General features: G+C 47.0%; 1 protein-coding gene across 1 annotated transcript; it reads left to right on the forward strand.

Annotated features, from left to right (window-relative positions):
• The first annotated feature begins 1835 nt into the window (after nt 1-1835).
• Nucleotides 1836-9130, forward strand: LOC120653321 (hydroquinone glucosyltransferase-like). The gene is made up of 4 exons (XM_039931084.1): nt 1836-2328; nt 6972-6991; nt 7801-8284; nt 8342-9130. Exons 1-4 carry the CDS (start codon nt 1836-1838, stop codon nt 8842-8844), a joined length of 1500 nt encoding a protein of 499 aa, XP_039787018.1. The 3' UTR covers nt 8845-9130.
• Nucleotides 9131-24295: the final 15165 nt, after the last annotated feature.

The raw sequence follows: 24295 nt of genomic DNA on the forward strand, positions 1-24295 counted from the left end.
AGCGGGTCAGGTAGGAGAGGCCTCCGGCCAGCGAGAAGGGAGCGGCATCCCGGAGCACGGCCCGACGGCATCCCGCAACGGCCATGCTGACCGCAGCGGCCTCACCCAATGCCAGCCGCGGCGCTGGCGGCGACCGAGCGGCGGCGCGAGGTCCGGGAGGGTGGAGGGAGGAGGAGGGGGTGGAGGGCCGGGCGCTGCCGCCATGGGAGGGCGTGGGAGGAGGGAGGATTAGGCGGAGGGCCAGCCGCCGCTGCCATGGGAGGGCGCGGGACGAGGACGGGGCGGAGGGCCGGCGCCGCCGCCATGGGAGGGCGCGGGAGGAGGAAGGGGAATGGGAATGGGGAGGAGGGCGGCGCCACGAGGGAGGGAGGTGAGAATGAAAAAATAGGTGGAGAACACATCACCGCCCGGTCGTATTACGAACCAACGGTGATATGGGGCGTTTGCGATGATATATTCTGTAGTAGTGGCAGCTGAAGGGGGCGCGGCTGGCGTCGTCGTCCTCCGGAGCGGGATTGAGGAGAGGAGCACCGCCGGCAGGGAGTAGGCCAGGCGATGCGGCCGCGGGCGCGAGGACCCGGCGGCACTACCCTCGCTGCCGCATGCCGCCGCAGGCTGCCACGCCTGCTCGTGGCTCTGCTCAAAAAAATGCTAGAAATTGATGTGGTAACATGTTATTGGTTCATAAGCTTGCTAAAAAAATTTAAATAATTTGAATAAAGTGCAAGTATATATTATTTATAAAAGGATACATATCTCACATAATTTTCTATAACTAAAGTCAATCTTTAATATTTGAATACCACAAAACTTTTTTGAACTCATATGAACCTCAAATTTGGACACAACCTTACATTGACCATAATAATGGAAAATGTTTAGTTACATTAGCAATTGCTATATGCAAAAACATTTTTTTTGTTCTCTAAGAAAACAAGCCATACGAAAAACAAAACCACAAATAGCAATCAATATTAAAAAGTCTATCTATTGAAAGTGCATGATTTTAGAAAAAAAATCAGAAAGAAAAATAATCAAAATTGGAATCTTAATGATGAAGAAATACCAGTTACAAGTTTTAATTCTGGATAAAAAAATAAGCTAGCTCTTTATATGTTCTTCATTTAGATCATCTACCACATGGCACAATTTGATTGGCCTAAAACTTTTTTCATGATGGGAACACCTAATTTTCATGACGGTTTACACAACTATATCACGGAATCAGTAAACTTTTGTGATGGTGTGTGTCGCATCTTCATGAAAATTAGATTCCGTGACGGGTTCTAAAGCATCTTCACAAAAATAATTAATTTATTGACGGTTTGGTCACAAAAATAGGGCATTGTCATGAAGTTTTGATTTTCTGATAGTAACATGCTTATAGTAGTTCTTAATATTGTAAAAAAGAATCACATAAATTTATTATGCACCTATATAATATATATCCAGATGCATAATAAAAATTATCGCATAGAAAACCAAAACGACATTTTTTTTCGAAACAGAGGGAGTAGTACTCTAAATTTTGGTAATCTATAATTTTTTGGTATAGGGCCCATTAGGAGAATTTCGTACCAGCGCCTTGAAATCCTAGGTACGGGCCTGCAGACGAGGAGGAAGGCATGCGGATATGGGGAGGCGAGGAAGAAGACGGGCGGAGGAAGACGATGCGGATGTGGGGCGATGAGATAAGGTGGGACTCATACGGGAGGTTCTACGTGTAGAGCTAATGCGAGAGCGTTCTGCGCGCGTGTCGCTGCCTCCTTGTACAAATGCGGGATCTATCGGAGCATCAGGTAAAGCTAGCATCACCCGCCCACACTGGTTCGCCAATGGAGTCGTCGGCTAGCACGGTCGCTGTCTCGCCGCGGCCGCACGTCATGCTGGTCGCCAGCCCCGGCACCGGCCACCTCATCCCGATGACCGAGCTCGCTCGGCGGCTCGTCGCGCACCACAGCCTCACCGCCACGCTCGTCACCTTCACCGACCAATCGGCGCCGAACGCCCACTCCGCCGTCCTTTCGTCCCTCAGCGCCACCCAAGTCTCCGCCGTCGCTCTCCCCGCCGTCGCCCTCGACGACCTCCTCTCTGACGCCCACATCGGGACCTCCGTGCCCATCTCCATCCCGCACCTCCGTGCCCTGCTCCGCGACATCACCTCCGCCGCCCCGCTCGCCGTGCTGGTGCCGGACTTCTTCGGCTCCACGTTGCTGCCCCTCGCCGCCGAGCTCGGCGTCCCGGCCTACATCTTCTCGCCCAGCAACCTCAGCGTGCTCGCCCTCATGCGCAACGCTGTGGAGCTCAACGATGGGGCTGCTTCCGGCTGTTAGAACTAATTAACCATAAACAGGATTTTAGCTTAGTCTAATCATGATCACTAATTAATCTTAATGCGGAATTAATTACTTAATGACTAACCAGAATTCATAGCCATCACAGTGCCTCTGTTGTTGAAGATCTTGATGTAGATGAAGTAGAACAAGATGGATGTCGATGCAGATCGAGGGACACCGCGCTTAAGCCTTCCAGCACCTTAGAGATTGGTTAGGTTAGGAATACGCTAACCTTGATGGCTAATCTCGTGAGTAATCACGCTTAGGGAAAACCAGGGGTCTTCCCTTGGTTATATAGTGCTGTAGGTTTGGGGCTGGGCCTTTAAATGGGCTGAGTTTGCCTCCCGATCAAAGACAACTAACAGGGATTAGTATTGGATTAGGATTGGGCCTTTCGGCGCAATTAGATCTTGACCGAGGTTAATAATTCCAACATTCTCCCCCTTGACTGAAGGTCAACAACTTATTCTTTATAATGTTCAAAACATTGATCACGTGAAGTTGGATACACATGGATTAATAATCTCCCACTTATTCGAACAATCTTAATCTTAAACTTAAACTTTTGTTCACCTTATATTCACAGTCAATGCCATAGCAAAACCCAGCAAATGAGTCATTCGCAAACATTACAGAAATACCAGGACACCATTAACCAAAGTCCACTACAGTACCTCGATAGAACACTTACTTAACTTATTTTGGGAGTTTAATTATTCGACCTTGTCCAGAATCACATTTCAGGTTTATCATCAAATCCATGCTAATTTTCGCGAAAGTATGATAAGAGATAAAACCCTTAATTAGTCATATTGCTAGCAATTTTATTTAATGCATTAATATGACTTGATCCTGGAACCCTTTATTCACAACATAATAGTTTAAATATCAATGAGCTTGACACCATTAACCAAAAGTTGTTACTTTAAGGGAATACTGTTATTAAACAGCGACATTGATTAAAAACTAATGTTAATACATTAATATTACCGGAATATATATATATATTGCACATGCCTGCCTAAAACATGCTATACAAAATTGGCCTTAATTATGCCAATCTTGTTTTAGAGCTTTCTGCAGAATTGCTCATATATGTAAGAGTGAAAGACATAAAACTAATTGTGCACATTTATATCCACACACTCTTACAAAATCTTGTCTGAATAGTACCTTAATTAAATAAGCATGTTATTATGGTGTTTCTATTTTTTAACATTTTTTCCAGTGGACCCCCTCTAGACTGAAACTAATAAAGTTTTGTCAAGCATTCCGGCTTGTTATGCTAAGCCAATTACTTATATGACTTAGCATAGAGCTTTAAAACTAAAACCTTAGGAACGTCTTTCTATTTATCTTATTTTTATAACGAAATTTGCTATATCACGCAAACAAAACAGGCATGGCTGTGTCTGCATTCACATGTTGTCACTTTAGAGTCTTTCTTAATATACGCCCTTTAGTGACAAATCCCAATACTCACTATGGTCATGTCTTAGTATCATGCTCCCCAGAAACTAGGAACGCATTATTACTTTAGTCAGCTTATGGAGAAAATATTCACCTTATAGTATCAGGATAATTATTAATCCACCTTTACTTTATAAAATGAATCATAGTTACCCATGAACTTAGCATCTTAGTTTCCTTTGGAATCACTTTACAAAACTTGTAGACCCATTACAGCCTATTGCCTTGACTCCATCAGAAAATTGCCATGATATGAATTGTTCAAAATTCACATCCATTAATTTTAAAATAACTGAGACTATTACTTTTGTGCCCAAAACTTAAATTATCATTAAACATTACGTATCTCCTCAAAAGAGTTTGGAAGAAAATTAGAGAAATACTTATGGCACGATATATATATCAAAACACACACACACACACACACACACACACACATATATATATATATCATCTCAAGTCATTGATATAGAGAAAACTTATCCTATATCTCATTAAGATTTTCTTCTCTATTTCCTTCCTTCTTTGTGAGCTTCCATTGAATTCTGAATAATCAGAATATTAGAACTGTCGGCCCTTAAACTTATCTGAAATAATTCACAATGGTAGCTCTTTTACTATTTATCTCTTAAACTTATCTGAAATAATTCACAATGGTAGCTCTTTTACTATTTATCTTGGCACGCCAAGAAACTATACCACTGATCAGCTTTCTTTGCTATCCTAGTCCACCCCAGCGGTGTCTAGTTAATGAACTAGAGTAGCAAAGCTATAATTAAATGTTCACAAAACAGCGGTGGCCAGAATCATGAACACAACCATACTTCAATCATCTCTGATCCAAATTGAACTAATCCACAACAGCGGTGGCCAGAAAATGGATAGAACAACAGGACCTGTGAAAATTATCCCGTACCCAGCGGTGGCCAGAATAAAGAATAAAATCACACTTATTTGAGACAATTGGCTTTCTCATCACAATGGTATTTGAATAATCATGTCTTAGCATGATAAAATTTCTCTTAAACTAACTTAGTAATTATATACAATGAAATACAAATAAGCGCATGATAATAACCCTATGTTGGTCTGATTATAATCACGCAATAAGTAACAACTTGCATCACCGGTGGGGAAAACAAGCGAAACTTAGCTGAAACTCATAATTAAAACAACGGTGGTCAGATTTAATTACAAGTTTACTCTAAATAAATTTTCCCATTGGTTCCATTTATTTAGAGGCATGTCATAGTATATTGGTGTATAAACACCAGCTAGTAACTTTATACTTAATTTTGTCCATGAGCTTATGAACAATGAAATATTACGGAGAGATTTATAATAAATGTATCTTACAAGAGCAATTGTTTACTAGCTTTATTAATTGGAGCATCTTATGAATTGATGAGGCATTCCACTCTCCCCTTCGAATTTGTGGTCCAAACGTGAGTGTGCCACATATTCGACAAAGTCTCATCACTTAACTTATCTAATCTAATTCTCACATGTTAAAATATTCATGATAAAAATATGAAAATTTCTCTTGTAGAGAAACAATAATAATAACTTAAAACTCGATGATATAAAAGATAATAACTTAACTTAGAGAAATATACTCATTAATGCAGAAACAAAAGTTTCATCAATAAGTACATTGATATCATCAAACTAAAAGTTGAATCTACTAACTAATTCTAAATGAAGCTCTCTACTGTATGAACTTCAACTTATTTCTATCAACTAATTCTAAGAAAAACTCCCCCGACCTCATGGATCTCTTATAGATTGATTAATATAATGCTCCACACATGAGTCGGAGAGATTAATTCCAAAAATCTTAATCTCATAAGCTATGTCCAACATATAATGTATATGTTTTGCCAATCCACCATGCCCATTATAACGTGCAGTGGTTAATCTATTGATGAGGTAACTTACACAGACTTGCCTATAACTCATCTCAATTAAATAGAGAAAGCTACAAGCAGTCTTGTCCTCATCATCATCAAAAACTCCCCTTATGCCATCGGAGATTGAACACTTAATGATTCTTTGGCAAGCTTATTATCCTTCTCCCATTGCTCTAATTTGAAGTGATACTCATACATCTTCTCATCATAGTCCTCAATGCCAGAAGTAGGAGGAAATGGCTTGACTGTATAGAGCACATAATCAAGCTCTAGAAACTCGAGAATGCCTTCTATCATCTTCTTCCATAAAGGAAAGTCAATGCCATTAAATTTCTTAATAGCCTTCATGTAGCTAGCATCTGAAATGGTAAAACCAAATAATAATATTTAGTCCATATCATAATCTTATGACTTAGAATCAGCACGAGTGGAAAAAATTCCAAATGTTTTAATGTGCTGATAGTGCAAGTACTTATGGGAACAATAATGCAAGTGATGCATTATTTAATCTTAGAGCACAAAAATAATTCATGCATTTCTTATTAATCTAATACATAGCTTACTGTGATGGAAAATCACTTAAGCTTGAAACTGGAACCTTTAAAGATTCAAAACTTAAGACATAGCTCTGGCGTCGCCGCTGGCCGCGCGTGGGTGCGGCGGGTCGCCTGCGGCTGCCTCACACGCGGGCCCCGCCTGCCGCCACTCGTGAGCCCCGGCGTGGGTGCCAGCGAGTGCCGTGCGCCGCCCCGGCTACTCATGCGGCACGGCGCCGCCTGCCGCCACGGGTCGGCCTGGATGCGCGCAGGCCTCGAGAGCCCGCCTCCTAATGCGCCGCACTAGAACTCGGCCGCCATGGCGCCCCGTGGGCCCTCTCGCCAGCGTGCCGTGCGAACTAGTCATGCGACATGCCGTCGAGGGGCTCCACTGGGTGCCTCTTTCGGCGACCACGCGCGGCGGATCAAGATGCCACGCGCTGCTCCGTCGATTAGTGGTAAGCGACAGTAAGCCACTGATGCTCACCTCGGAAAGGGTTAGTTCATGAAATTTGGGAATTTCTTGATTCGATCTGAAATTTGTCTATTCCCCTCCTTCTCATTGCTAACTGATGCAACAAATCTCATGAGTTTGGCTTTAATTTGCGGAATAAACCTTAACAGTGGGCTAATTTGGGTAAAACAGTAAGCAAAAGTGAACCCTAACCTTAGTTACTTAACTTAATCATGACATTAACTTAATCTGATGCATTACTTAGGCATGATTGCATCTAATCCGGTACTTAACTCATAAACAGGTCAAGATTTAATTAAAACTTAACCAAACCGAATTAGATTGAATCTAATTACGTGATCAGAAACTTAATTAGGCATGTTTTAAATCTAATGACGCATGCAGAGCCTTAATTAAATAAGATTTAGATCTAATTGCATGCGAAATCATCACTGCATAAACTGATTGCATCTTAAAACATGATTCGGACTTGTTGTGCAATAGGATCTAATCAGAACAACTCTTTTTTTTTTTGCATCAAAAACCGACAAACAACAGAGGCATAAACATGGCTTAGAAAATGAATCGTGCATGAATAGATCCAACAGAGGCTCAGAATATAATGACTCGTGATATTAGGATCATGATAGAACTAAGAAGGCTCTTGATACCGAATGTTAGAACTAATTAACCATAAACATGATCCTAGCTTAGTCTAATCATGATCACTAATCAATCTTAATGCGGAATTAATTACTTAATGACTAACCAGAATTCATAGCCATCACGGATGCCTCTGTTGTTGAAGATCTTGATGTAGATGAAGTAGAACAGGATGGATATCGATGCAGATCGAGGGACACCGCGCTTCCAAGCCTTCCAACACCTTAGAGATCGGTTAGGTTAGGAATACGCTAACCTTGACGGCTAATCTCATGAGTAATCGCACTTAGGGAAAACCAGGGGTCTTCCATTGGTTATATAGTGCTGTAGGCTTGGGGCCGGGCCCTTAAATGGGCTGAGTTTGCCTTCCGATCAAAGTCAACTAACAGGAATTAGTATTGGATTAGGATTGGACCTTTCGTCCCAATTAGATCTTGACCGAGGTCAATAATTCCAACACCGGCGAGTACCGTGACCTCCCGGACGTTCTCCGGCTTCCCGGGGGCGTGCTGCTGCGCCGCGAGGACTACACAGACAATTTCAAGAACAGCAAGGAACCGATCTACGCGCACGTCATCGAGGAGGGCCGCCGGTACCGCGCGGCCGACGGCTTCCTGGTGAACTCCTTCCACGAGATGGAGCCCGGCAGCGTGGAGGAGTTCAAACAAGCGGTGGAGCAAGGTACGTTCCCGCCTGTTTACCCTGTGGGGCCGCTCATCCGTCCATGCTCCGACGAAGATGACGCGTCGGCGTGCTTGGACTGGCTGGATCGCCAGCTAACGGGATCCGTGGTGTACGTCTCCTTTGGGAGCGCCGGCGCGCTGTCCGTGGAGCAGACGGCCGAGCTCGCCGCCGGGCTGGAGGGCAGCGGGCACAGGTTCCTCTGGGTCATGCGCATGCCAAGCCTGGACGGAGAAAATTCCGCCATGATTACAGCAGGACACGGGATTTTCGCCACGGGTACCACCCACAGTAACGACAAGGACGACCCGCTGGCCTGGCTTCCCGAGGGGTTCTTGGAGCGGACGAGCGGCCGTGGCGGCGTGGGCGCCGCAGGTGCGGTGCTCTCCCACCCCGCGACGGCGGCGTTCGTGTCGCACTGCGGCTGGAACTCGACGCTGGAGAGCGTGGCGTCCGGCGTGCCGATGGTCGCGTGGCCGCTGTACGCGGAGCAGAGCACGAACGCCGCGCCCGCGCTCCTGTCGGAGAACGTGGCGCTGCGGCTGCGCGCGACGCGGGCGGACGGGCTCATCGCGCGCGAGGAGATCGCGGCGGCCGTGCGGCAGGTGATGGGTGGGGAGGAGAAGGGGCGCACCGTGCGCCGCCGGGCCGGGGAGCTGCAGCGGGCGGCGGCGCGGGCGTGCGTGCCCGGGGGGTCGTCCTGGCAGATGCTGGAGGAGGTCGCCGGCAAGTGGAAGGCGGCGGCGCTTGGCAGGCAGAAGCGGCAGAAGACTTGCAAGCGCAGAGACAAGTGATCGTCGATGTGCATGGATCATCGACTCAGTGCAGTTCGGTTTGTGCTACCTGACGATGAAAATAATGAATCTGTGTGCTTTTCATCTCCACTACGTGATGAGCAGCTGGCAGGGTATAGGCATCAATGAATGCTCAAAACCGGGCGGCTATAGGCATCAATGTACATACAAACTAGTCCTAACGAGGGATGGATATATGTTGGAGTTGACCCAAGATACAGGGATGAGGCGTTCTAGTAAACAAAGAAAATGGTACTTAGATAAGGGCACGTACAACGCCCGTCCGTATGCCGTCTCGGAGAAGGCAATTTAGTAAAAAGCCCATCGGCTCCGCGCTACCACCAGAAGTGAGTACCTCTGCTAATCCTAATCCTATATTCGTGGATGTGCCGCGGAGAAATTCGGCTATTCGTGCTCGCTCAACCCATGTTCAACTAGAGAGGATTTAATTGAGCACATATGGCAGCGCAAAATAAAAAAAAAATAGGCTACTGATATTGCAGTGACGTTTTCTGGACTTTAGCTTTGAGTTGTGATTTGTGAACTGAAGAAAGCCGTGCCATATAATTTGTTTGCTGATAAAACTTCACTAAACTTTTCTAGTGACCATTTCGTTTTTGTGTTTCATCAACTGAACGCAACATTATGTTTAAAAGAGAGGTCAGGCACGTATTACATATATAATGTTCAGTGAGGGAGGTACATAGTCTGGTAAGCAGGCAGCAAGGTGGCACAATCCAATGGTACGTGCATCATATGGCCAAATTCATTTTATTTGGTTCACAAAGAATTATTTCATACATGCAACAAGAAGATATACAAAGATCCAATTTAAGTTTGATCACCTTGTGTCATGTGTCCATACTTGTATTAAATAACTTGTAGACAGACTCATAGATACCCCATTGTACAAGCTGTCTTTATTGTTGTCTGTGTATGGTGTTTTAGACAGTTACAGACGGTAGCTGTCTTAGGGTTGTACATGCCCTAAATAATCTTTAGAAAGACCATACACAAGTACTTGGGAATATGGTCATGACATCACACACCATTAAGGGGCCGTTTAGTTCCCGAACCAAAAAATTTTGGATGTCAAATCGAGGGTTTGACCAGATATCGGAAGGGCTTTTCGGACACTAATTAAAAAACTAATTTCAAAACTCACTTGGAAACCGCGAGACGAATCTTTTGAGGTCTTTGACCGCATCATTAGCACATGTGGGGGTATTGTAGCACTTATGGCTAATCATATACTAATTAGGCTCAAAAGATTCGTCTCGTCGTGTACATCAAAATTGTGCAATTAGTTTTGATGTTTAACTACATTTGGTGCTCCATGCATGTGTCCAAAAGAGGAGGCACAAATTTCGAGGTGAAAATTTTTGGTAACTAAACACCCGTATGCTGCAAATCGGCTCTGTGGTCCGGCTGATGCTCTCGAAATTAAACTCGATCTATCCGTCGCTTCGAATTTAGGGTGATGCCTGTCGTTTAATTAGTACTTCCAATTAATACAGGTGTTTCTACAAAAATGCAATGAATCTTGCAAAGTCTACACGCTGTTTTCGAGGTTCGCGGCGTGCCAATCAATTTAATCTGCAATTGATAAAAAAAATTAATCAGTAAATAACAATAATAAGGAACACATTGACTAGGATCCCGAATAATTTTATAAAAGAGGTATCAGCCCAACAGTTATCGTGTAACAACCCCGGTGTTAAATTACTTGTAGTTAGCGTTAATCATATGTTAGCATGCTCAGTAGTATTGATCATACATGATAAAAAAAAATAATGATAATAGAATCTTTCAAATTGAATCCAACCAAAGATATTTACTTTAAGATTTTTGGTGATCTTTTGGTCTATAAAATATTGCTTGGAAAGAGAAATTGAAATTCATTTGGTATTACTCACTGGACCCGCCTGTCATCCTCTCTATTGTTAGTGCCATGCCCCGTCCTGTTTGCACAGAGCTCGGTATGGAGGAACGAGACCTCCCGAAGCTCATCCTCCGTGCTGCACGTCGGCCATCGAGGACGTTCTCCTCTCTTCCCCATTGGAGGTTGCCAAATTGCTCACGATCTCATCCCAAACCCGGTCACCAGAGCCCTCTCGTTCCCTTCCCATTCTTCTTACTCCCGCTCGACCCAAGCCGCCGCTCCGACCATCACCGACCTCCGCGGCTCGATTCCTTCGGCAAGCATCTGCGCCATCCCTTCCTGCATCCCCTCCCACACTCCACTGCCCTCGCTCAAGCGTTCCCCAGCCGGAAATCGACCCTGCCAGACCCGCCCGCCATTGGAGCCTGCACAGAGCTCCGCCCCCTTTCATTGATCCGCTTCTACGGCCCTGCGAAAACGGCACCCCGGTGAGCACGCGCACCTCCCCTGTCTTTTTCCCCTTCGATTCTTGCATCACCGATGCCGAAACGCGGCCATGCCGCCGCCGGCCTACCCGCCTGTCGCCGCCGCACGCCGCGGACCGCGTTGGTGCGATCCCGCGCCAAGCTGTCGCGCGCACCAGGGCCGCCTGGCCACGCTGGTCGTCGTCCAGCGCCGCCCCGACGCTGGCCGACGCTGTCCTGGCCGGAACGGCAGCGCCACCGCGCGCCACCGTCCTGCGCCCGCCGCCGCTCCCTTGCTCTGCTGCTGCCGCTGTCGCAGGCCGCCCCAAGCCCCTGCGCGCGCATCCGCGGGCCGCAGCTGCCCTCAGCGCCGCGCCCTAACCCGCCGCACCAGCCACCGCTCCGCCCTACGCGTGGCCGCCGCCAGCTGCGCCGCCGCTCCCCTGCTCTGTGCTACCGCCGTCGCGGGCCCTCGCCGCTGCCTAGGGCCGCGCGCACGCGCAGGCCCCGCCTGGACCGCTGCTTGCCGCGCCGCCGCGGCCCCTTCTCCCCTGCGCCAGAGCGCCGCCGCGACCACGGCGTGCGTGGCCGCCTGGGCAGGGCAAGCCGCACCCTCCGACTAACCAGTGGGGCCCGCTGGTCAGGGTGGATTAGGGGGTGAGATTTTGTTTTATTGTTTGAATTCGATTACAGCTTATAAACTCCATATCAAATCAAATAAAAATGTGAAAAATATAGGATTAATTTTGTTGGATTATTTATAAGCAAATCTATAGAATAAAAATATCCATGCTGGTGAAATGTCATTTTTACCCCTACTAGAATTTTGGTTGTTCTTAGGCTTGTATAATTAATTTTTATGGATCTGTTAGCCTAAAAATTATGTTTATGCAGTAGATTACTTTAGGCATGAGTAATTCACTATAAATTTTTTCATGTTCAGAAAACATAATATGGTATGAGATTATAAAATGTATCCAAACTAGTATATTGGGAATAGGAATAAATAATGTGTTTACATGTAAAATTCTATCCAATTTATGGAAAGTATGTTAATAGTGTTCTTGCATGTAGGCACTGTTGCTACTAATTTCTGTTCTAATTTTTCACTTAGTTGATTTGTTTTGTTTTTAATAATTAGGGTTTAATTTGTTGTTCCTTTATAGGTGTATTTTATGTATTTGTTTTTGAGTTTTTATCTCCCTAAGGTGCTAGTCATGGTAGATTATATTAGGATAAGAAGGGAGACTAATCAAACCTTGATTTAGATATGTCAAAAATGTTAGCTAATAACTCTCTTTTCGTACATAATTAAGTTAATTGTGAGTCCAAAGTTGAGCTAACGTTATTTGAATTAGGAAAACCCTTAACCAAATATATAGAAACGTGTGTTTCATTCTTTTGTATGATTATGTGAGTATGAAGTTTGTTAGTTAATTTATCCTTGGTTGATACCCGTTTTATGAATTGAAATTCATGCCTGCATATGGATTAACTGGCATTTCAAGTGCATACATATAGAAATCGTATCAAGAACACCGTTTACGGATGGATCGTGATGAAGCCCAGGATCGGCGAAGCAGGATTAGGATGGAACTCGTGAAGATCCGGCCCATGGTCGGAAGGGCCCAAGGCCTTGTTAATACTAACACTGATTTAGTGTTACCCTAGGCAAGCCCCGGTGCATGACCTACTATTTTAAATTATGAATCATTATATATTTATTACTTGTATATTATGTTTTTAGGAATTATCTGGAATCTTAGTTGCATAATCCCTAGGTTACCTGGGCCTTATACTAGTTTGTGTAGGTCGGTAGCACTGCTATGCTTAATAGGTCTCGGTAGAAGTCGAGTGATATCCTATAACTCGCGAGATATAGGATGTTGTAGAAGTCGAGTAATTTTCGGTTACTCACGAGATATATGATGTCTTTATACTTTATTATATGTGTTATTATATTCAAGATGGAATGAATGGAAATTTGAGACCGAACGGAGAATGATGATGAGATATAGGTATGGCAGCAGGACAGGGTTCTTGGGTGTCTTAGCCCCGTCTGTGTCACTTAAGGACCGTTGCGTTATTGGCTATACTGATCGGGGATTGAATTGTATTAACCGCATACCGGGAGTAGGAGGTAGTCGAAACCGGTAAGCCTAGTACTGCCCTGATTCGAAAGTACAGGACTTCAACTCACCTCCTGCGGTAGTCTAGTGGTCGCAGAGAAACGGGGATGCATATATTTACTTTTGGTGGTCTCTATGGGGCTCGGCTGACCATATGATGGTGGGGCGATCCTGTAGTTCGAGGCGGGGAGGGGAATGGTTGGTTCGTATAGTCCGACGGGGCTAATACGTGCTGTGTTGGTTATGTTCACTTTGCAAGGTTAAATCGGATCGATTCGCCGTGTCTCGCGGATATGAGAGCCTTGATCTCTTGGTCACATCATAGTATAATAAGATGGAACATGGCTGACATATGATTACTCTGAATTGTTATTTAATACTCTATCATATTTGCTCTAGATATGCAAATATTAGCTGATGGTTAAGCTATATAGAACCTTGAGCTAAAATATTGAAAGTAAGAATCCACTCTTAGATGCTTTTTGGCAAAACAAACTACTAACCAGAAAGCCTTGCATGTCTAGATATTGGGCTAAGTATACCCATAGTCGGGTAATCTTGCTGAATATTAGTTGCTCAGGGTTTTGTTGTTTACCCTATTTCAGGTATAGAAGCTAACCAGGATTCGCATCGTTGGGCTTGATGTGACGTCCTCACGTTTTCGTAGTAGTTCTCAGACAAACTCCCTTCTCTAAGGTTATATTCGCTTCCACTGCTATCATTTATTGTATGTAAATTCTAAATTTAAATATGTTTTTGTAAATATTTATGTTGTTATTTATTTTGTAAAATTGTATCATGCTGGTACCGTCTGCGCTCGCCGTTATGCGAGACTGCTGGTGATGTTTTGATCGAGCCGTGGGTTGGAAACAGGATGTCAAGTTATCCTTAATTAAGCTAATGCACCTGATGCGTTCAAATGACGGCAGTTGTGCTTAATTAAACTGTTTAACTTGGCGATTCTGTCACATATCGATTATGGAGCCGATTCATAAATAACAGCTAGAACTAAAAACAAGCCTAGTTGCAAAGCTGATATTGTTATATGAGAATTCAAGTCATACCTTGAGTTGATCCAGTGCCTGTTTAGTTCCCAAATTTTTTCCTGCACTACAGTAACTTCGAACGGTTGACCACTAATTAGAAGTACTAAATGTGGGTAACTGGCAAAACCCATTCCATAACCTCTATGTGAAATCGCGAGGCGGATCTAATAAACCTAATTATGCAATGATTAGAAATTGGCATGCTACAGTAAACAATACTAATGATAGATTAATTAGGCTTAATAGATTGTCTCGCAATTTCTAGTCCATCCATGTAATTAGTTTTGTAATTAGTCTATATTTAATAATCCTAATTAGTGTTGTAAAAGTTCTCAAAAATTTTTGCCCAAAATTTTTTGCAAACTAAACGTGACTGGCTTCACATCTAGAATTGCTAGAACAAGTTTTTGAGATAATACTAATATGTATGTATAAACTGTTTGGCAAGAATTTGTTTGCTTTTGGTGCACCGGCTTATTGCCAAAATTTTCTATATAAATTTATCAGCATCATTATTATTACTTTAATAGTCACTATTATTTAGGGGGACCATCTCCAATCTCGCTGTGGGCCCGAAAACTGAGGACCGGCCCTGATCATTCGTGGTTTTTTATGTAGACACTGCACCGAATTGAAGCAGCAGTGCAGTGTCCTCGCCTGCTGACCCCGCCTCACCAAACAATCATTTATTGGTAGTGCCTTTATTTGTGGAGTAAAGTTCATTTTTTTGCCGTCCAACGATCCACTGTGTCCGGTTTTGACAATGCAACTTCAAAACCAGACATCCGCAGCCATTCAACTCTCAAAACCGGTCATATTTGGCCATCGGGTGGTTTTGATGGTGGTTTTGGTGACGTGGACGCCACAGGGCGGTGGGGGCCCACCTGTCAGCCCTTCCCTCTCCTCTCTCTCTTCTCTCCTCTCCCTCTCCTCTCACCCTGCGCCGCCCGCCGCCCTCCTCCCACGCGCCTCTCGAGCTCACCTGTCAGCCCTCCCCTCTCCTCTCTCTCTTTCTTCTCTCTTCTCCTCTCTCTCTTCTCTCCTCTCCCTCTCCTCTCACCCTGCACCGGCCGCCGCCCTCCTCCCGCGCGCCTCTCGAGCTCACCAGCCCGGCAGCGCTGGCCTGCGGCGGAGCTCGAGTGGTGCTGGCCCGTGGCGAAGGAGGCGCAGGCGCGCGGAGGGTACGAGCGGCGCGGTACGTGGGGCGGGGCGCACGGGCGCACGTGGGCGGGGCCAGAGACGGCAGCGCGGTGCTCACGGGCGCGTGCGACGGCGCGCGTAGGGCGCGAGGTGGTGGCGCGAGCAGGGCGCGGGCGAAGCTGCTCGCGGTGCAGCGGCTCGTGAGCAGAGCAGGAGCAGCAACAGAGCAGGAGGCTGGCGCGGCCGGCAAGGCACGCGCGTGCGAGGAGCAGGAGTGGCGCGGATCTGGGAGGCGTGTAGCACGCGAGCGGGAGCAGGGCAGTAGGAGCTGCAGCAGGAGGATGCTGCGGCGGCGCTGGAGCTCCGCCGTGGACAAGCACTGCTCGAACTCCCATGGCCGAGCCTCACTTCACCGGAGTAGTTAGTTTAGGTCGGGAGGGGCTGTCGCGGTGGGTGGTCGCGAGCCGAGGCCTGACCGCCCGCCGGCGATGGCGTTCGCCGTAAGGAGAGGGTAGAACGGCCACGGAGGCTGGCCGAGAGCTCCGCCGCTGGCCAGCTCCGCTGCCGGCTTGGCGAGTTGGTGAGGCGCTTGCGGCGGCGCCTGCGTCCTGCACCGCGCGGGGGGCCGCTCCCGGCTGAGCGTGCGCGCCTCACCGTCGGCGCCGCGCGCGCCGGAGAGAGAAATAGGAGAGAGGGGAGGAAAGAGAGAAATATGAGAGATTAAAAAAGATGACAGGTGGGTCCCACTGACATGTGGCCGCCACGTCAGCAAAACCACACCCAAAACCACCAGGATGGTCAAATGTGAATGGTTTTGTGAGTTAGATGGTCAAGGATACCCGGTTTTGGAGTTTAATGGCCAAAACCAAACCGAGGCAAGAGTTGGATGGCCAAAAATGGACTTTATCCTTTTGTGACACAAACTCAGGCCCCGTTTGGCACGGCTCTTGGGAGGGCTTCACTAGCGGCTTCACGTGAAGCCCTCCCAAACGTTTGTTTCAGGACCGGCTTCACACGTGAAGCCGGTTCTGAAGCCGTCGGCGGCTTACACAGGTAAGATGAAGCCATGAAATCGTGGCTTCACGCGGCTTACACATCAATCTAACAAGTGAAGCTGTTTTGCCAAACATTTTCTAAAACGGCTCCAACTCCACCAGAGAAGCCGCTCCATCTGAGTAGCCAGAGCCGGAGCTATTTTTGGAAGAGCCGAAGCCCAGCCAAACGGGGCCTCAAGTTCAACAACGCAGCACCAACAACAAGTCGGGTGAGAGTGGATCCAGATTGGGTGACATGGCTACCCAATGTCACAACGGGACATTAGCTGCATCTCAGCCCTTCAAAACAGATCCAACCACTCTTATTCTTGAGCCCACAGTCAGGCAATTGACGCGTTAACAGGCGGGGAACGGAGGGGGACGGCGCCCAACTCCGGCGCTCGCGCGCGCGTCGCCACTCCAATACCCTGCTCGCGTCGCCCGGTCGCCGGGGGAGAAGGCCGCCGTCGTCGTGCCTGGCCGCCGGGCTTCCTCAGCGCGCCGCTGCAGGAGGCCGCGCGTGGCCCTCGCGCCCTCGCTGCGGGAGGCCGCCTGAGCAGTTCACAATGCCAACTACTGCTTCGCACAGGGCAGAACTACCACGGCAGGGGCGGCGTCCTTCCTCCAAGCGGCTTCACAGCGGCGGCGGCGGCCCGCCTCCACCCGCGCAAGGGAAGCCCGGCGGCCTCCCGCAGCGGCAGCCCGGCGGCCATGCACGGGTCCCGCAGCGGCAGCCCGACGGTTAGGAACGGGCCCCGCAGCGGCGGCATGGCTCCACAGCGCAGCGGCGGCCTCCCGCGGCAGGCCCGACGGCGTCCAGGCGTGCCCTACCGCATGGCACGGCGGCGCCCAGGAGCCCAGGCGAGCGCGGGATCCTTTGGGGCGGCGACGCGAGCGCTCGAGTTGACGCCGTCCGCTCCGTTTCCCCGCTGTTAGCGCCTGGTTAGGCAAATTTTGCCTGCCTGCGGGCCCAAGGAAAGGAGTTCGTTGGATCTGTTTTGGAGGGCTGAGACGCAGCCAATGTCCCACCGTGACATCCTAACCCAATGTCACCCAATCTGGAGCCGGTGAGAGCCCATCACGACATTTATTACCATGGCCCCCGTGCACGTCCGCCGAGCGCCGCCGCCTTCCACCTGCCTGCGACCTCCACCACAGGGTTTAACTTTTCGGTGGTAAACCGGCGAAAAACCGGTGAATTTACCGTTTTCGGTAAGTACCGGAAAGTGGTATGCCGGTGTTTTTCGGTATTTTTCATTTCGAATTTTAAAATTTCAAAAAAATTTATAAATAACCGTAAAAAAAATCGGCAAAAATTATGATAAAAAACTAGGGATTTTTATTAGCTTATAGCACTTGAAATCATTCAAATCTAAGTTGATTTGGTAGGTCAAAATGATGAATTTTCTATGAGGAGTGAAAATTTGGTAGGTCAAAATGATGAATTTGCTATGAGGAGTCAAAATCTAAGTTGATTTGGTAGGTCAAAATTTGCTTAAGTCTCACCATCTATGAGGAGTGAAGAACGCAGGTACTTAAGCAACCGAAAAGTTTTTATATCTATATTTCGTTTTTTCTAGTTATTCCATTCATTTCATACAAAATCTTCGTATGCAGAGACTATGCATTTGCTACATGGATTATGGATGGACAATACTTTCGATTACTGTAGAAGCAATGTGTTGTATTAATTGGACTACGGACTTAATTGTAATAATTTTAATAGACTTTGTACTTTGGACTAAGTACGTGTGCACTTTGGACATGAATTATGTGTTTCGTTTTCGTATTTCTCATTGTGTGCTGGAGTTTCTTATATGTTGTGTATTATAATCTATAAATATAGACATAATTAGGGCAAACTCCCCAAAATTTTCAATTTCTTTTCACAAATACATAATTTCCCCATCATTTTCCAACTATTTCCATCATTTTTCGGTGAAAAGCACCGAAAAAACCGGCGAGATGCACCGAAAAAACCGGCCGGTATACCGAAATTTCGGAATTTTGAATTTGAAAACTCTTTCCGATCGAAATTACCGGAAAACCGCGAAATTTCGGCCGGTATACCGTTTTCGGTGGTCACCGAAATTTTTTTCAAAAACGAAAACGTAAACCCTGCTCCACCATCGCCCGGCACGACGAGCCCTCGGGCGCCCACGCCGCGTCCGCCGCCTGCCGCAGGTCTGTAACAATCCGGTTCTTGGAATTCAAATGAAAATACAAAATTTTATTCAAAAATTGGAGCTTACACGTGGCCCCCACCTGTCAATCTCTCACCCTCTCTTCTCCCTGTGCCGCACAGTGCACGGTATGGCGGGAGGAGTTCTCCCGAAGCCGTGCGTGGCCGTCGAGGAGCGTCGCCGCGTTGCTCGGCCGTCGAAGGTCGTCAAGTCGTTCACGCCCTTCTTCCCGAGCTCGCCACCTGCCTCACTTTCTTCCGCGCCCTCGGTTCTTTCCCTTTCTTCTTCCTTGGTCGCCATGGACAGAGCGTGAGCAAGCTCGCTGTCTCCAGTTGAATCCGCGAGTTCCGCTCCACGGATTTCAAATCCACCGCAACCATGGGTTAATCACCTAGCTAGCTACCCCTACAACTCCTCCAATCCCAGCCTCGACACCCACTTCACCAGGAATCGAAGCTTTTCCGGCCGCCAGTCTTTCGTGTGCCCGAGATCCACCTCACCGTCGAACTCTCACCTCTGGCCATCGTTTCTTCTGCCCAACAGCTCAAATCGACGGTACGTGAGCTCGTGATGCTTGTGATTTCCTTGTTCTTCTGCATTCGCATTATTTCCGCGCTCGTTCCACGCCATGCCGCCGCCGGCCGAGGTGCTTGCCGCCGCCATACGCCGCGGGAAGCGCTCGCGTCACCCCGCGCCACGCTAGCGTGCACACCGAGGCCGCCTGACCGCGCTGATGCTCGAGCCACCTCGCGCCGTAGCCGCCTGGCCCACCGCCGCCTAGAACGGCGAGCCGTGCCGCCGCCGCGTCACCCCTGCGCCGCCGCCGCCGCCGCGGTCTATTCCGCTGCCCGGAGCCGCGCGCGCGCGGGCCCTGCCTGGCCCCCTGCCCCTCGCCGCGAGCCGCGCGGGCCGCCGTCGGCCGCCGTCGCCGCGGGCCCTCGCCCTCCCCTGCGCCGCGAGCCGCGCGTCATGGCGTGCGCGCCTGGCCGGGCCGCCCTCCCCTGCTTTTGTTTCACTGGCCGATGGGGCCCACGGGTCAGGGGTTAGGGTTGATTATTTTCTTTAGTTTGTGCTGAAACTTCAAAAATGTGTTATAAATCAAAGAAAAATGTGAAAAATATGAAATAAATTTTGTTAGAGTAAGATCTATGGGGGAAAAATATACATGCTCGTAAAATATCCTTTTTACCGGTGCAAAAATTTAAATTGTGTTTAGTCTTGCTTAGTTAATTTCTATAAATCTATTCATCCTGAAATTATGAAAATTTTACGGTAGTTTACTTTAGACATGAGTGTTTCCCCGGAAAATTTTCATGTTCATAATACATAGCTTAGTACATGATTATAAAGTGTACCTAACTAATATATTTGCATAGGGATAAATGATATCTTTATATATAAGATTCTATAAAAAATCATGAGAAGTAATTTAATAAATGTCTTTGCAAGTCCTGTTCTGTTGATATTAAATGGTGCTCTAGTTTGATACTTAGGTAGATTAGTTGTTCTTAGCACTTAGGGTTTAAGTTAATTATCACCATACCTGCGTCATTTTATGTAAATTGTTAATTTGTTTAATGTTTATCTTTTAATTACAAAGTCAAGTTGGCATTTACTCATTGTCTCATATGCATACATATAGAACCCGCGACCGAGGAAGTCGTGTACGAGGTGATCGCGGAGCCGCAGAAGCAGACGGAGCAAGCCCCGTTGGAGTTTCGTGACTACCTGACCCAAGGCCCAGAGGACACTTGCACTGAGCAGCAGCCCGAAGGCAAGCCCCGGAGCATAACCTATTATTTTAACTTATGAAAATTTATATATATTTACTTGATTATGCATTAAGTTTCTAGGTGTTGAATGAAACCCTAGTTGCATGATTCTTAGGTTCCATTGGTTGAAATATTAGTATGTGTACCTCGGTAGCCTTGCCATGCTGAAAATAGGATTTGGTAGAAGTCGAGTAATTTCCTGTTACTCGCGAGATATAGGATGTCTTTTATGATTTGATTATGGAATATTGGAATATGGAGGAAAGGAAATGAAATGGAGACCGGGCGGGGAAAGGCTAGCCCCGTCTGTGTCGGTTAAGTACCGTTCGTTGTCTGGCCCTGTGATCGAGTTTGAATTGTACTAGCTGCATGCCGGGAGTAGGAGGTAGTCGAAACCGGTAAGCCGAGTACTGCCTTGTTTCGAAAGTACAGAACTTCATCACCACCCCTTAGGGCGAGTCGGGTAGTCGCGGAGAATTGGGATGCATATGTTTACTTTTGGTGGTCTCTCGTTGAGCCCGGCTGACTATATGTAGGTGGGGCGGTTCTGTAGTTCGAGGCGGGGAGGGGAAGGGTTGATCCGTATGGTCCGACGGGGCTAATACGTGCCGTGTTGGTTAGGTCCACCTTGCAAGGTTAAATTGGATCGATTCGCCGTCAGTCGCTCTCGGATATGAGCACCTTGATCGCAGCACCGCATCGTAGTAATGAGATGGAATATTAATGTATATGTTGAAGGAAATGTTGATATTACTAATTGATCTATTATGTTTGTTTTAGAAAGGGTTCTACAAATGCCTAGAGGATATTAATTTATATAGAATGTGAGCTAAAATATTGAAAGTAAGGATCCACCCTTAGACGGTTTTCTGCAAATAACCCACAGCCAGAAAGCCTTGCATGTCTAGATAATGTGCTATGTATACCCATAGTCGGGTAAGTCTTGTGGAGTATTAGTATACTCAGGGTTGTGGCTCGAACTATTTCAGGTCAGAATGAGGTAGACTTCTGCCCTTGTTGTGCCAAATTCATCCGGCTTGACGCGGATGGATGGGAGGTGGCCGGACCAGATGTTTAGTTCCTGTTAGTTACCGAATTACACACCCGTGGGCTGAGTGTGTGATTCGACTCTGCGCTTCATGTATCATAGACGTCAGGTTTCCTGTATCGAGCTTTGTTTTTAACTGTAGTGCACTTATATTATTTATGTAATTAAACTAGGTTTGTAAAACTTAATGCACTCTACTCTGTATTGTAGTTGTATTTGCATGTACTCGATATGTTTGTACTGTCTGCGCTCACCTTCGTATGAGACTACTGGTGTTTGTTTCGATCGGAAGGTCAGTGCCGAAAGGGCTGTCAAATTAAATCGTTAAGCAAAATGTGCCTGATGTGTTCAAATGATGGCCATTTCGCTTAATTTTGAGTTTTAATTTGGCAGTTCTATCACAGCTGGTATCAGAGCCGAAATACACCAGATGTGGTACGGATGTGACTATTTTTTAGATTTTCAAGATTAAAAACGAATTTCTAGGGTATAAAGAAAATCGTTTCAGTCGCGCTTTACGATTAAATCCGTATTAAGCCCTATATAGTACTTGGTTATTTATAAATCGGTGGCAATATTTATATTCACAGACATCCAGCACATTTCTTTCTGTTAAACCTTAATTTCTTGCATAACCCTTACTTAATATTGTAACGACGCACCTACGCTAAGGTAAGCAAGATGAGCATTCTTGGTAGTCCTTAGAATAGCCCACGTGTTTCATATGTGCGCGGGTCCCGTATAATGAGCATATGAGGAGGTGATAAGGCTCCATTCAAATGAGGCTGTCGCTATCTGCCGCCTGATATGGAGCGCGGACTTCCCACCGTGTGATTGTGAGCACGGCCATCTCGTAAGACAATGTTACGAGATGTAAATCTGTCATGCGATTGGCCATGACCGTGTACCTTGGGACACGTTTACCCTTGGGTGTCCCGTAAGGCGATTTGTACGGGAAGTGAATACATTGCCTCGGTAACGTATGCAGCGCTGTCCATGCAGCGTTGAACGCATGGGCGCCATCTCTATAGTGGATGGTGATGTATGTGTGAATATGTGGGCAACTGCATATGCGTTACCCATGTGGCGTAGGACACATGGGGGCCGTTCGTGTGTGCTGGCACGAAGGGTCCAGTCGTGGATATATGTATATATCTGTATATCATGTGATTTTCTGCAGGTACACTAACAAACGAACGCGTAAGTTAAGGCGTGTAGAAATCGATTATATAATTGAGAGCGTATGTTGCCACTGAAAGACCACGTATATTGCCCTATAATTGTCGGCAGATTTTTGTTGGAAGGAAGACGTAGGACGATCATGCATAATACCATTCATTGCATTATGAGAGTGGGTTAACGAGTTGCTTGTGTGGTGAATTTAAAATTTTAGCGATTTTTCTATAGTAAGTTTGAAATCAAAAGAATTTTTTTAGTGCTGTAAATGTTTACAGTTTATAAGTTATGAGTTCGTATTTATTTTGGGAATGTTCCTTACCGTTGTCGGCGTTTTTCGCAGATGGCAGCCTTGTCAGACTTCCACTTTGACGAGGACGGGTGGGTGCGTTCCACTTGTCTTCACCGTGAGGGCCTTCCCGTGCTGCTGTGGGAGGTGCTCCAGGAGTTTGGCCACACTGAGCCTCCCCAGTACTACGGTCGCGTGTCCTCCGAGGGGGGCATCTCTGGTTGGGAGGCCCGCTTGCGAGTTCTGGCACGCCTCGGTGTTTTTCCGTCAGACCCTTGGGAGGTGCACACTGACGGTGCTGAGATTTTGAGCGTTTGGGATCGTGCAGCTGCGATGGCCATTACCCAATTTTGTGAGCAGGAGCCCATCTTTGCGAGTTACTCTGCTACGACGGTTGGTTTTCCTGTCAGAGTGACTTCCGAGTACTCGAGGCAGCGGATTTCCCTTCTATTGGACCCTATTCTTCCAGGCCACGTCCCAGCTTTGGCCAGGATCGCCCGCTACGCCGCCGGTATGTTGGGTGTGTGCAACCAGTTTAGGAGTGAGAACACGCTTTACCGGTAGGGACTCCGGACAGCTCACACCATAGCACAGGAGCAGACTCAGCAGATCTTAGGACAGAGCCAGCAGCTCGCAGAGCAGAGTCAGTAGGTAGTGTGGCTGGCACAGCAGTTCTTGGAGCAGGAGCAGAGGATAGTTGAGCAGGCTCAGCAGATTGCGGAGCAGACGCAATAGCTAGAGGAGCAGTCACAGCAGCTAGCGGAGCAGGCTCGGCAGATTGAGGAGTTGACTGAGCAGGTGGACGACCAGGAGGCTCTAGTTGACCACTTACAGGATGCGCTTCAGGATGCACTAGGGGGCGTGCACCAGTTGCAGCTTCAGCAGCAGCAAGCCGCAGCCCCACCTGAGCCACCACTTTAGGTGTCAGGTGTCGAGTCAGGAGTTGGGCCTCTGGAGATGTCTGATGCGGAGAGTTTAGTCGGTCAGAACGACGTCCCACCTCAGGCAGGGTCCACGGCCATTTTAGTGAACGAGCATAACGTGGCACGCCTGCAGGAGGAGCTACGCGCACGTGGGATCGAGGTTGAGCGCGTCTTCGAGTACCAGCCGCCGCGTTGAGTAGCTAGACTTTGGATATAGGAAAGGCTAACAGAGTATTGTAATTTGGTAAATGTTTTAGGGACAACTAGATCTGGTAGTATGACGAATAACTCTGATGTAAGATAGGAATGTGGTTTGTATATGTCTGGACTGAGCTTGTAGGTGTGTAATCCCATTGTAAAATATC

Source organism: Panicum virgatum, chromosome 1N, assembly GCF_016808335.1.
Source record: "Panicum virgatum strain AP13 chromosome 1N, P.virgatum_v5, whole genome shotgun sequence".
Taxonomy (NCBI): domain Eukaryota; kingdom Viridiplantae; phylum Streptophyta; class Magnoliopsida; order Poales; family Poaceae; genus Panicum; species Panicum virgatum.